This window comes from Myotis myotis, unplaced genomic scaffold (assembly GCF_014108235.1).
Source record: "Myotis myotis isolate mMyoMyo1 unplaced genomic scaffold, mMyoMyo1.p scaffold_m19_p_11, whole genome shotgun sequence".
NCBI lineage: Eukaryota > Metazoa > Chordata > Mammalia > Chiroptera > Vespertilionidae > Myotis > Myotis myotis.
In genome coordinates, this window is record NW_023416315.1 from 61,732,678 (window position 1) to 61,747,168 (window position 14,491).

The 14,491-nt window shown below is 36.4% G+C and overlaps 1 protein-coding gene across 2 annotated transcripts in view; it reads left to right on the plus strand.

Annotated features, from left to right (window-relative positions):
* Positions 1–14,491, plus strand: part of COPG2 (COPI coat complex subunit gamma 2) — a 150,433-nt gene that overhangs the window by 8,570 nt on the left and 127,372 nt on the right. For both annotated transcript variants that reach the window (XM_036328673.1, XM_036328674.1), the window contains exon 5: positions 12,548–12,627. In XM_036328673.1, coding sequence (XP_036184566.1) covers positions 12,548–12,627 — 80 coding nt within the window. The remainder of the gene's footprint in view (positions 1–12,547; positions 12,628–14,491) is intronic.

The window sequence follows — 14,491 nt, forward strand, 5'->3', positions numbered from 1 at the left end:
TGGAGGTAGCAAGACCCACAGAGGAGACAATTGTGAAGAGATCTGAGTATTAGGGATAATGGTCTGAATTAAAGAGAAAAAGAGATAAATGTGAGAGACACTTCAGAAAATGACAGAATGATGATGAGGAATAAAGAAGAGACAGGAATCAAAGATGTTTACAAGATTGTGAACCCAAGAGATTAATGAAGAAACCAAGAAGTGGGAAGTGGAGCCAGTGTTCACATATGAAAGACATAAGCTTGAGAACACAAGATCACTAGGTAGAAAAGTTGAGATTTATCCAACCAGACAGAGTTTAAATAAGGAAACAGGACAGGAAACCATTATCTTAAAAAAAAAAAAAAAAAAAAAAAGCTGTGGTACATTTACACAATGGAATACTACTCTGCTGTAAAAAGGAAGAAAATTTAAATCTTTGTCACAGCATGAATGGAGCTGGACAACTTTATGTTAAGTGAAATAAGGCAGTCAGAGAAAGACAAGCACAGTATGATTCACTCATATGTGGAATCTAATGAACAAACTGGACTTCCAAGCAAAATAGAGACAAACTCACAGATAGAGAGCAGGCAGACAGCTCTGGTGTGTGAGAAGGTGTGTGTGTGTGGGGGGGGGGGGGGCGGGTAAGGCGGGGAGGTGGAGGGAGTGAACAAAAAAGAAAAAGAGAGAACTCATGGACATGGACTACAAGTGTAGTGAATGGGGGTGGAGGGAGTGGAGGTGGAAGAGGGCATAGAGGGGATAAAAGGTGGCGAAAAAAATAAAATAAAATAAACAATTATAAATAACCCCCCAAAAGGTATGGAGGGCCGTTGCTTCTTTGTGGCTGTGAATATGTGGGGCAAGTATCTGGTGGTGGGTCTGTGGTTGCTGTGGCTCAGAAGATGGGCAGTTGGAAGGAGGAGCTGGATATGGAGCAGGGAAGAGGTTGCAGAGCAGGGAAGAAACAGAGTGAGGACAAACTTGAAGCCTCTAGCACAGAGGTTGTATTAAAAAAGAAGGCATGACAGAGTGTTCTAGGAAATGAATTGCGGAAATGTAGGATTGTTTGACAGGACAGATGGCCCTTGAAGTTAGTGGTCATGAGTTTAAAGTATTACCAGGTAGCATGGTGAATTTTGTCTCCAGTTACAGGCTTCAGGTTAAGGCATGGAATGGTTAGGGTTGGGATTTTGCCAAGTTAGTAAACAGAGAGAGGTGCAAAAAAGTTGAAAAATTGTATTGACTATCAAATCTGTGTTTGGTTAGGAGGCAAGTAAGAAGAACAGGGACTGATTGAAAAAGTAAAACATTGATAGGATCAGGGTATAGGTCCTGATGGAATGAAAAGAGTGGTTGGAGTCAGGAGTGGTGGTTGGAGAGTGAAATGCTTGGAAATGAAATTATGAAAGGGATACCCTTATTGATAAAGTGGGTGATGGCAATAGGAAGAAGGACAGGATTATTGGAGAAGAAGCGGTCAATTCCGCAGAGTGAGCAGAGTTTTAAAATTGTCTGTTTTGGCATTAAATTCACCAATAATTATTAGTGGGGTAATATTGGAGATAGTGATAGTGAACAAGGCAATAATATTTTTTAAATGTAAGGGAAGTAACCAGCATCTATATATGCAACCAGGAATGGTGGGAGGTGATAAAGTCCAATGGCATAAGCTTTGAAGCCAGAGCTTTTTAAGGGAAGGATTTACAGTGAAAGAAAGCAATACAGTAATTTTGAAAAGGCAGTGAGGATCGACTTGGACAGCTTCCCCACCCCTAGGTGTGGTGGATGAGGGTTATAGGAGAGAAAACTACCATTTAAGAGGGCTGCAGGGGAATCTCAGGGGAGAGCCAGGTTTTAGAGAAAAGATGGGATGCTTCAGAGAAGAGTTAGGATCGAAGGAATTTTGCTGGAGAACATGGTGGAGGAGTTTGGGATTTGTGGAAGAGTAGAAGCTGGACTCAGATCAGGTGCTGTACCCAAATGCATGGTGGTGAGTAATGACCAGGATATGTTAGGGGTTTTTTTGGGTAATGACTGAGGTAAATAATCATGAATAGCACAATGCAGTTCATTCAGATGGTCCCTTAGGCAGAATATGGAATTGAGAGCATGACTTATTGGGGGGAAGGAGAGTTGAGGATTTTCCCAGGAGCACGTGGGGCGCCTTCCTTTCCCAGAGGCTAATTACTATCTTGAGCGTGGTATCCTCCTGTCCATGTGTATATAAATGGATTACATCTGGGTGAATCCATAATCTAAACAATATTTTTTTGTGTTTTCGAAAATGATATATAAATAGTATCATCTTCATAATATTTTGCAATTTAAAACATTACTATGTTTTTAGGATCTACCCCCTTGCTACATGTACTTCTGCTTTGTTCAGTGACACTGAACAAAGGAATGGAATCCCAGTGTGTGAATGTACACTATTCCTATTTATTTATCCATCTCCCATAGATATTTGAGTTGTTTCCATTTTTTGCTATTACAAATGATGTTACACATACTGTTTATGAACATGTCTTCTTGTGTACACCGTGAGAATTTTTTCTGGGGGAGATAGTCTACAAGTAGAATTTCTAGACAGTGTTAGCTATTTGATTGTGTCAAATTGATCTTTAAAGGGTTATACTAATGTACACAGACTGCTCCAAATCCCCACCTCCTCCCGATAATAGTTTTTTACTGTAAGACCTAAAGTATTTGTCATTTAAAAGAGTGATTTTTCAACCCTTTTCATCTTCTGGCACACATAAACTCATTACTAAAATTCTGCAGGACACCAAGAAATATATTTTTTGCCGATCTGACAAAAAAATAGGTATAATTTTGATTCATTCACACCAGACGGCTATCATTGTGTTGGCTGTTGTCCTTTTTTTATTGGACAATCTAAGGAAAAAGAGATCGGTGCCCCTGACTAAAGAGTCAAGTATTGCATGTTGGTTTTTAATCCCCATCCCAGGATATGGTTACTGATTTTAGAGAGGAAGGGAGGGAGGGAGGGAGGGGAAAAAAGAAACAGAAACATCGATCAGTTGCTTCCTGTAGGAGCCCCAGCAGGGAATTGAACCTGCTACCGTTTTGGTGTACCGGCCGATGCTCCAACCACCTGAGCACCTGGCCATGGCAGGTATTGCCTGTTTTAAAAATTCTTGTGGCACACTAATTGAAAATCATTGATTTAGAAGAATGTGAGCCCTAACCCCGTGGTCGGCACACTGGCTCGCGAGCCACATGCGGCTCTTTGCCCCTTGCGTGTAGCTCTTCCTAAGCCTTAGGAGTACCCTAATTAAGTTAATATAACAATGTACCTACCTATATAGTTTAAGTTTAAAAAATTTGGCTCTCAAAAGAAATTTCAATTGTACTGTTGATATTTGGCTCTGTTGACTGATGAGTTTGCCGACCACTGCCCTAGCCAGTTTGGCTAAGTGGTTAGAGCATCGGCCCATGGACTGAAGGGTCACTGTTTCCAGTCCATTCAAGGTCACATACCTCGGTTGTAGGCTCCAGCCCCGCTTGAGGGAGGAAGCAGTCGAGACACACTGATGTTTCTCTCTCTCAATCTCTCTAAAAATCAATGGGGAAAAAGTTCTCGGGTGAGAGTTAACAAAAAACAAACAAACAACAACAACAAAAAAAGAAGAAAAATAGAAGAATGCGAAATGGCATCTCTTTGTGGTTTTAATTTACATTTTCATGATGACTATTAAATTTGAAACTCTTTTCATATGTTTAGTGACTATTTTATTTTCCTTCTCTGTGAATTATCTGTTCATATTCTTTGCTTATTTATAATCCTTCTGTGGTTTTGTAAGTTTAAAATTTATTTTTATATTAAAAAATCAGTTTATTGAGTATAACTTGTATATAATTTTAAGTATACAATTCATTGAGTTTGGACCAATGTATAGAGTCATGGAACCATCACCACTGTTATGATACAGAAATGTTTCATCGCCCCAGAGTGTGGCCCCATATCCCTTAGTTGTCTCTCTTCTCCCTCACTCAACCCCTAGCACCTGGCAATCACTGAATGACTTTCTGACAACATAGTTTTGCATTTTCTAGACTTTTGTTTAAATTTAATCATATAGTATATAGTCTTTTATGTCTTGGTTGTTGTTTTTGCTTAGCTTATGAATTTTGAGATTAATTCAAGTTTTTGTGTGTTTCAGTAGTTTGTTCATTTTTATTGCTGAGTAGTATTCCATTGTAGGGAGGTACTCTAATTTATCCATTCACAAGTTAATGGGTTGTTTCAGTTTATGGATATTACAAACAAAGCTGCTAAAACATTCAAGTACAAGTCTTTGTGTGGATGGGCCTGTGCTTTTGTTTTGTTTGGTTAATATCTAGAAGTGGCATTTTTGGATTGGCATTAATTATGAAAGTAGTAAGCATATATATGTTTAGTGGCCATTTTACTCTCCTTCTCTGTGAATTGTGTTCATATTCTTTGCTTATTTATATTCCTCCTATTGATTTGTAAGTTTAAAATTTATTAAGCATGTATTAAGCAAATACATGTTTTTTGCCACCTTTATATCTTCTTGGGTGAAGTGTCTGTTCAAATCTTTTAATCAGGTTGTTTGTTTTCTTATTGGGTTGTACAGTTCTTTATATTCTCTGGATAAAAGACCTTTATCAGGTGTTTTGTAAGTATTTCCTTCCTGTGTGTGGCTTGCCTTTTGACTCATTTATCATTGTAGTTTTATTTTTTTTAAAGTATAATTTATATATAGTAAAAGTCACCCTTTTTAGGATGAAGTTTTATGAGTTTTTACAAATGCATATAATAGCATTTCCACCACCACAATCAAGATTTAGAACATTTTCATCACTCTAACAAGTTCCCTCCTGCCTCTTATCTGTTATTCCTCTTATCCTCAGCCCTGGGCAACCAGTAATATCTCTTTTTACTTAAAGTTTTTTTCCCTTTCTGGGAAGTCATGGGAATGATGTCATACTGTGTGATGCTTTTTGAGTCTTCTTTTCAGTCACTTAGCATTAATGAATTTGAGATTGATCCATGTTCTTATTTGTATCAGTAGTTTACTCCTTTCTATTTCATTGTAGTATTTTGTACCTAAGTTTATCTGTTTACCAATTGAAGGATCTTTGGTTTGTTACCAGTTTTTGTTACCAGGTTATGAATAAAGTTGCTATAAACATTCATATACAAGTTTTTGAACATAAGTTTTTATTTCTCTTGGGTAATACATAGGAGTAGCATTGCTGGGTCAGATAATAGGTATAAGTATACTTAACTTTGTAAGAAAGTACTAACCCATTTTCCAAAGTGATTGCCATTCCCACCATGACTGTATAGTAAGTTCTAGTTGCTCTGCATTCTGGCCAGCACTTGGTATTATCTTTTTTTGTTTTGTTTTTAATCTCAGCCATTCTGAGAGTTGTGTAGTGGTACCTCATTGTAGTTTTATTTTGAATTTTCCTAATGACGCTCAAGCATATTTTCATGTGCTTTATTTGTCTTCATATATATTCCATCGTGAAGGATCTGTGCATATCTTTTGCCCATTTTTAATAATTTGGTTGTATATTTTCTTATTGTTGAATTTTGAGAGGTCAGATTTCATTGTATGGATGTACCTAAGTTTATCTGTTTATCAGTTGAAGGATTTTTGGTTTGTTACCAGTTTTTGTTACTAGGTTATGAATAAAACTTGAGGCCCAGTGCATGAAATTTGTGCACGAGTACCATCCTTAGGCTCTGCTAGTTTGTATCTTGGAATTTTTTCATTTCATCTAAATTGCTGAACTTTGTTGGCATAAAATTGTTCAAAATATGTATTCTCGTACTCTTTTGATGTTTGTACGATTTATAGTGATATCTCTTCTTTTATTCTGATATTGGTAAATTGTATCTACTCTCTTTTATTTTTGGAAAATTTGTCTATAGGTTTATAAACTTACTGGATTCTTAACAGAACCAGCTTTTGTTTCATTGATTTGTCTCTGTTGTTTTTCTCTTCCAAACTAAGTGTGCAAAAAACTATAATGCTAAAAAATCAAACCAGAGGAAGGGGAAAAAAAAGAAAAGTACAAATCATGTAATAGATGGTAAATAGATCATCATTATCTACATTAAATGTAAGTGAAGAACACAAAATTATTTTTAAAAATCTATATTGAGTCATAAAGCAAGACAACACATTTCAAAGGAATGAAATTATATAGACTGTGTTCTATAATTACAGTGGATTAGTGTTGGACATGATAAAGGAGTAACAAGGTAATTCACCATATTTGGTATGGTTTTTTTTTGTTTGGTTGTTTTTTACCAGACGTTTTGATATTAGGAACACATTTCTGTTCTGCTCCCAGCCATGATGAAGTAGAGGGTCTAGATTTACCCTGCTACCATTAATACCTAGAAAATCAAACAAAATATATTAACCGGTAGTTTTCAGGCATTGAATTAATAGGTATCCCAGGACTGCAATCTGAAGAAAAAAGAAAATAAGGTGAGCCCTTGGCGTACAGTAGCTCACTGCCCAGAGGCAGATTACAGGCCTCAAGTCAGGAAGAGCATACCGAGTTGAGAAGACGTGGAGTTGGAGAGGCTAATAAAGCTCAAATTTGAAGGGCAGAGTAAGAGAGGAGAGGGAGGGAGGGAAGAAAGAAAGGCAGGAGATAGTTTCAATAATTTACTGAGGGCCCCCCTTTATTTTTTGGATAAGAACTGATCTGTGCATATGTAAAAGGAAACTAATCAAGGCCAAAGGAAGAATCACCAGAATACCAGGCTAAGAATAGTTCATATTCCCCCCGAGTGAGAGTGGAAAGACCTTGTCATCTGGTATAGTTCTCAGGAAGATATCACCTCAGTAATCTATCTATATATATAAAAGGCTAATATGCAAAGTGTTCCTACGGGAGTTCAACTGCTCGCTATGACGTGCACTGATGACCAGGGGGCAGCATGGAATGAAGGAAGTCCCCGGCCGGCAGCTGGCAACCAGGGAAGGGAGGCGCCGGCCGGCAGCTGGGGAAGGAATGCCCTGGCTGGCAGCTGGAAGGCCCTGATCAGTCCTGATCACCTCTTAGGCCTAGGGACCCTACTAGTGCATGAATTTCATGCACCAGGCCTCTAGTGGGAATATATTAGCCTTAGACTAAAGCTTTAACACATTGTTTGCGGGTAGTTTTTATCGTGCGCTAACAGGTGACGCGGGCCATTTTTGCTAATTTTTTGCGCAAATGGCAACGTTCAGTAAAATTACGATAACTTTAGTTTACTTATTTTTTTCAATGAAACTTTTTGTGATTTACTATAAAATGTATACTGAATTATTTTTCTTAGAATCACACTGAATGCGTGGCGAGGCAGAGAATTGTGTGAAGGGATGACTCTACGCAGTTGAATAGATTACCGTTATACCTGGAAGTACATACATAATTCACCATTGTATGTGTTAGAGACCCAAGTTTTGTCCTTTGGAATTCGTATATCTGCATGTTAGCATCCCTTTAGAGCAATAAAACAGTATAAAAATAAACGTATTTATACGTTACCCGCATTCTACCGCTAGTCTATAAAAAACGTATTAATACGTGTCCTGCGCTCTACTACCAGTCAACGTAAAACGTATAAATACGTTTCCCGCATACAATGTGTTAAACTTCTTGCAAGCCTGAAATGTGAAAAACTGATCCCAGGTAACAACTTCATAATAAGTAAACAATATATACAATATTATGTAAAATATACAGCAAAATTCAGCGCCTAACAACATAAACTTCACAATGTATAGCATGCAATAAAAAATTATTCATAATCTGGAGAAAGATGCATCAACACACACGAACCCCGAAATAATAAAGACGATGGATGTTCAGGTAATGACGTTAAAATAGCTATTCTAGATATGGTCTAGATCAGCGGTTGCCAACCTTTCGGACCTCACGGACCACCGGTTAGTGACTGCTGGTCTAGATGCTTAAGAATGTTTAGAAAGACATAACAAGAATGAGAAGCAAAATAAGACATCTAGAGACACTCAGAAATTTTTAAAAAGCTATCTATATATTTATCATTGGGTTAAATACACTGCATTGGGTTAATAGCATAAAGACTACAGGAGGAAAAATCAGTGAGTTTGAAGATAGAAACTGTCCAAAATGAAACAGAAAAGAGACTGAATAAAAATAAACAGAACAGCAGCAACAACATGTGGAATAATAGTTTCGAAGTTCTATTTAGCGTTTAGCCTAGAAATTGCAACATGGACTTTTGACTTATTAAAAGTCTAATATTCATCTTTACCTTTTACCTGTTCGTGGACATTTGAGAACCTTAGAATGCTTCGTACTTAATATATTTGTGAGTATATAAACAGTGTATGTCATAACCTCGGTTTCTGTTCCTGCACATTTACTCATGCCTTTACCACTTTTCAATAAAGGATTTTATTTTATTTTTTAGCAGTTATAGGTTCACAGCAAAATTAAGAGGAAGGTACAGAGATTTTCCATATACTCCCTGTCCCCTCACATGCACAGCCTCCCCATTATCAATATTCCCCAAAGTGGTACATTTGTTACAATTGACTAACCTATATTGATACAGTAATACCTCTGTATAACAGACTAATTCGAGAGAGGGGGGTGTCCACTAAAGCTGAAAGTCTGATATATAATAAAGTAGGTTTTCTGAATGCATATATTAAAAAATTAACAAATTAGTTTACCTGTTTTTTACTTATGTAGATATGTTCGTGTAGTTAAAATTATGAATGAAAAGTTTAATTTCACAGAAGTTTTCTGTATGTATTACTGTAATACATATAGGAGTTTTCTATATGTATTACTGTTTAACTTTATACTGAATAGGTCTAGCAAATGAATGCATTCACCAGTCACCGAGAGTAAACAAGTGCACACGCCTGGGCATGGCTTAGCGCATGTGGGAACATCAGCCCACACGTGTTAAAAAAACTGCTGCAGAAAGTCCCGCCAGGGAACAACAGGACCAGTCACTGAGTGCAGTGCGGTGTGATCACATGCTTATCACTCACCTGAACATTCTTTACGAGTGATGACACTTGGATTTAAATATGTAGACTAGAGTTGTCAATACTTATTTATGTTGGTGAAATTACTGCAGTGTTTTTCCCACATATGGCCTATTCACTAAAATTTGTTAAAAGTAACAGTGAATTAATAACAAAAAATAACCTGTTAATTTAGTTATAAGCAAAATCTCGGTTAAAAGCATTTAAAAATTGACAGGGTGTTCATTTTCACATAGGACATACAGACTAGAAATTTTATCCATTAAATCCGAAGTCCATTAAATTGAGGTCTGCAAAATTAAGGGTTTTCTGTACCTCATAGTGACCCAGAGTCCATAGTTTATGTTGGTGTTCAGTCTTGGTGTATGTATATTCTATAGGTTTTGACATCCATAGAATGTATAATGATATCCATTTATTATGAAAATATCACACAGTATTTTCACTACCCTAAAAATCCTTTGTACTCCTCTTAACTCCCCCCTAACTCCATTCCCTCCCCACTAATACCCAGCAATTATGGATCTTTTTACTGTCTCCATAAGTTTGCCTTTTTTAGAATACCATATAGTTGGATTTATACAACATACAGTATAGCCTTTTCAGATTGGCTTCTTTCACTTGTTAATTAATATGCATTTAAGTTTCGTCCATATCTTTTCATGGCTTGATAGCTCATTTATTTTTAATGCTGAATCATATTCTATTGTCTGGATGTAGCACAGTTTATCCATTCATCTACTAAAGGACATTGGTTCCTTTCAACTTCTGGCAGGTATGAATGTAAAGCCGCTGTAAACATCCTTGTGCAGATTTTTACGTGGACATAAGTTTTCAACTCTTTTGGGTAAATATCAAGAGGCACTATTGCTGGATCATATGGTAATAGTATACTTAGTTTGTAAGAAACCATCAAAACATCTTCTAAAGTGACTACTAGTTTTGTGTCCACCCTCAGTGAATGAGAGTTCTTGTCATTTGCTGTTGTCAGTGCTCAGATTCTGGCCATTCTATTAGGAATATTATTGGTATCTCATTTTAATTTGCCTTTCCCTGATGACATATGTGGAGCATCTTTTTATATACTTACCACCCATATATCTTCCTAAGTGAGGTGTCTGTTAAGATCTTTGGTCCATTTTTAAATCAGGTCGTTTTCTTATTTTTGACTTGTAAGATTTTTTAAAACATATATTTTTATTGATTTCAGAGAGGAAAGAAGAGAGAGAGAGAGAGAGAGAGAAACATCAATGATGAGAGAGAATAATTGATTGGCTGCCTCTTGCACATCCCCCACTGGGGATCAAGCCCGCACGCAGGGCATGTGCCCTGACTGGGAATTGAACCGTCATGACTTCTGGTTCATAGGTCAGTGCTCAAGCACTGAGCTATGCTGGGGCAGGCAAAGATTTTTTTTAAATATCTTTTGGATAACAGTCCCTTCTCTGATATGTGTTCTGGAAGTATTTTCTTCCCGTCTGTGGCTTGTTCGTACTCTTGAATACTGTCTTTTGCACAAAAGTTTTTAATTTTAATAAAGGCCAGCTTATCAATTAATTCTATTATGATCATTCCTTGAGTATTATACTGGTATTTAAAAAGTCATCTCCACACCCAGAGTTATCTAGGTTTTCTTCTAAGTTTTACAGTTTTGCATTTTATATTTAGGTCTGTGATCCATTTGAAGTTAATTTTTGTGAATGGTGTAAGGTTAGTCTAGATTTAATTTTTTGCATGTGGCTGTCCAGTTATTTCAGTACCATTTGTTGAAGAGTTTGTCTTTGTGCCAATGTATGGCCTTTTCTCTTAAGCCAAAGATCTGTTGACTGTATTTATGTGGGTGTATCTCTGGGTGGTCTATTATATTCCATTGATCAATTTGTCTATTCTTTTGCCAATACCACACTGTCTTGTTACTACTTACCACTTTTTTCTTTCTACTCTTCATTTCTTGCTATATTTCTGAATTATTGTCTAGAATAATTTTCCCTGTGCCTGAAGAATATACCTTCTTAGACTTTATTTTATGCTAGTAGGATCCTGGCCTTGTATTTCTGTAGCTAGGAGTTGTTTGTTTTTCCATTTGTGGCACCTATGAATTGCCTTTTATTTTGTCCTTGGCTACATATTTAAAATTTTTGTTCCTATTTTATTTAGCATCTCTGTATATTTGTTTAGGCAATATGTTTTAGTAGGTATGAGCCCAACTTTGTCAATACTTTGTATTGTCACTTAAAAAATTTTAGTCATTTTGTTGGGTATTTGAAATATGGTTTTAATTTTTTTGTATCTTCAGTTTTATTCTCCTTCATGGTAGATTTTTATTTTTATATTCAGCTCTGAAGTTTTTATTCTTATTTTCTGTTTTCTTCTCCTAGTAGTTTCACATGGGATATCTGCCTTGTACTGGCTTTCTCTTTTTAGGAGGTTTTTGTGTGTGTGTGTGTGTTTAATCACCGTGAGAACCCTCACACTCTTGTTCCTTTTTCTTTTTGGGCTCAGTAGTCTCCACTAGATTCTTTCTATAGCTTAAACTCTGAGTCTGGGTCTGATGTATTTGAGTTTCACTACTTATAGACATTTGAAGTTACTTGGTAGAGAATGAGGCTAGATAGGCCAGAGGAACCAATGCTCATAGTGTATGGATAAATCAGAGATCCAGGTGAGGAGAAAGGTAGACAAAACTTTATTATTGTTAGCTTAACATGTATTTTAGATCCAGGTATCTAGAAATGTTAATAGTTGAAAATGAGAGTTAGTTATACAACCACAGATACTTTAAGGAAAACATCTGAATATGATGAACTAAGGAAAATGCAGAGTCCGCCCATCCCTTTATATTTTTATTTTTAAAGAATTTAAAAAGTACACTTTCCGGGACAAGTCTTTAATAGGTGAAATAAGCCACTCAGAGAAAGACAAGTACCACATAATCTCACTTATATGAGGAATCTAAAGAACAGAATGAACTGATGAACAAAATAGGACCAGAGGCATGGATACGTGGAACAGACTGACAGATCTCAGAGGGGAAGAGGATGAGGAGGACGGGAATTGATCAACCAAAGAATATATCTGTGTATATGTATAACCCATGGACACAGACAATAGTGTGGTGAAGACCCAGGGGGGCGGGGGAAGGACGAAGGAAGGCAAAGGGAGGGAGGATGGGGACACATGCAATAGAGTCAACGATAAAAAGAAAATCTGAAGTCCTTGGACTCACACTGCCCAAGTCCAACTTTGGGTCTCTTTACATAAAAATCCAGATAATTAACTGAAATTTTGAGTTTTCATCTAGGTGTTTTCCAGTGTCAGTGCAGCAACTACTGGTGTTTAGGATATAGTTGTATTCTGAGTATTTTCTTATCCAGATACTTTTGAAAGGACTTTTTTGGGTGAATGAGAATCTTTTTAAGAAAAACTTTCTAAATATATCTACTTGGTGTTCTCATTTCAAACATTTTAGAAAGCTATTTTCTTAGGAATAACCTGTTGCCTTTTATAAATAATTTCAGCAAATATTGAGAAGAATGTGCTACCTTACCATCAAAGAAATGGCTAACATCTCTGAGGATGTCATCATTGTCACAAGCAGGTAAGTGAATGGTCAAAACCTAGGGTGGAATACTTATTTATTTAGTGGGAATGCTTGTTGTTCTCTTGATATTAATTTTACTTGTTTGACTGTAAGAAAGTCAATAGGAATTTAAAAGAATATCTCAAAGCATTCTTTTCTGAAATGTGTTGTCATGTAAAAACCATCCCTATCTGATAACATGATAGATATGATTAAATTTTAAATGTTTTAAAATATATGTAAACAAAACTAAGGAGTTGTGTTACACTGAAATAAAACATTTACATCAGAATATTTACAATAGAAAGAACTCCTCTACTTGAAAAAATTCCAAGTGATAATTCATAAAATAACCAATATAAAGGTTCAAAATATCTTTAGTCGTTTTCAGAAAATGTAACCAGAAAATGTAAATTAACTCGAGAATGAGTTATGATATTTTTACTCCTCAAATTGGCAAAAGAAAAAAGACAATCATTACTTGTAAGGGAGACTATTTTGTATATAGAAAGAAGGTAGAAAAATAAATTGATTCAGTTTCTCTAAAAAGCAGTTTGGCAACTTTTGTTGAATGCTTGAAAGGGTTTATCCCTTTGACCCAGTAATGCCACATCTATGCAACAATGTTCAGAAAATAATCAGAGAGAGCACCGAAAGACATGTATACAGTGATGTTCACTGCAACACTGTTTACATTGGCAAAAAGGATAAAACAACTTAAATGCCTACCATTGTTAATATTTACTTAATCATATTTCATAATCTGATTTTTAATTTTTTGAAAATATTTTTGAAACATCCTTTTTTTTTTTTTATTTCAGAGAGGAAGGGAGAGGGAGAGATAGATTGAAACATCAATGATGAGAAAGAATCGTAGATTGGCCTCCTCCTGCACGCCCCACACTGAGCATCGAGCCCACAACTCAGGCATGTGCCCTTACCGGGAATTGAACCATGGCCTCCTGGTCCATTGGTTGATGCTCAACCACTGAGCCACGCCAGCTGGGCTGCAGTATCTTTAGTGATGTGGAAAAGTCCTCAGTAAAGGGCTGGATGAGAGTTAGATTCAAGTCTGTGTATTCCATATAGTCTCACTTAAAAACAATATTTTATATATGTACATAAAACATGTGGATGGAAATACACTGATATATTATTATCAGGAGGTTATTTCTGGATATTTGGGGTTGTGGCTATTTATTTTCTTTAAACTTTTGATCATTTCCAAATGTCCTAGAATGAGTATGTATAATTTAGAGTTCTAAAATATGTAACAGATGCTATTTAAAAAATAATTGCCTTCTTAATTATAACTCACTTAAGTGAATATGGCTTTGGTAAAACAAAATAAATTTTGGAGGAGGGTGCTTATGTTTAACCAGCAGTTGTGTTGAATGTAGTTTCAATTTCCAGAGCTTTCAGCTGGAAGCTGAAAGGCAATGTAAATAGTCACTGATACAGAATAGGCTAGAGTAGCTGGTGTTGGTTCGGTAGTTCGACAGTGGCAGGGCTGGTGTCTCTTGAATTCTCATGGATATTCTCACATTATTGCAAAATAGATACCTGAATTACTGGAAGCGCACCATGCAAGGTGGGTGGGGTACTGGGAAGGGGGCCAGGGAGGGCAGCACCATCTGGCTGCCTCTTTTATCAGTTTTATGCAATAGCTTTTCCCAAGGCAATTTTTAGATTTCATTTGGCACAGCTGTATTATATGACCATCCTTAGGCGTTCAGGAAAGTGAGTATTTAGTTTTTATAGCCCAAGTATTAGGGGCAGGCAAGGAAGAAGGGTTTGGAAATAGGTATCGGATTAGCCAATGAACAGTGTCTGCCACAAGAAAGACATAGAAAATCTTCACTAGATCAGCTAGCTTCACTAA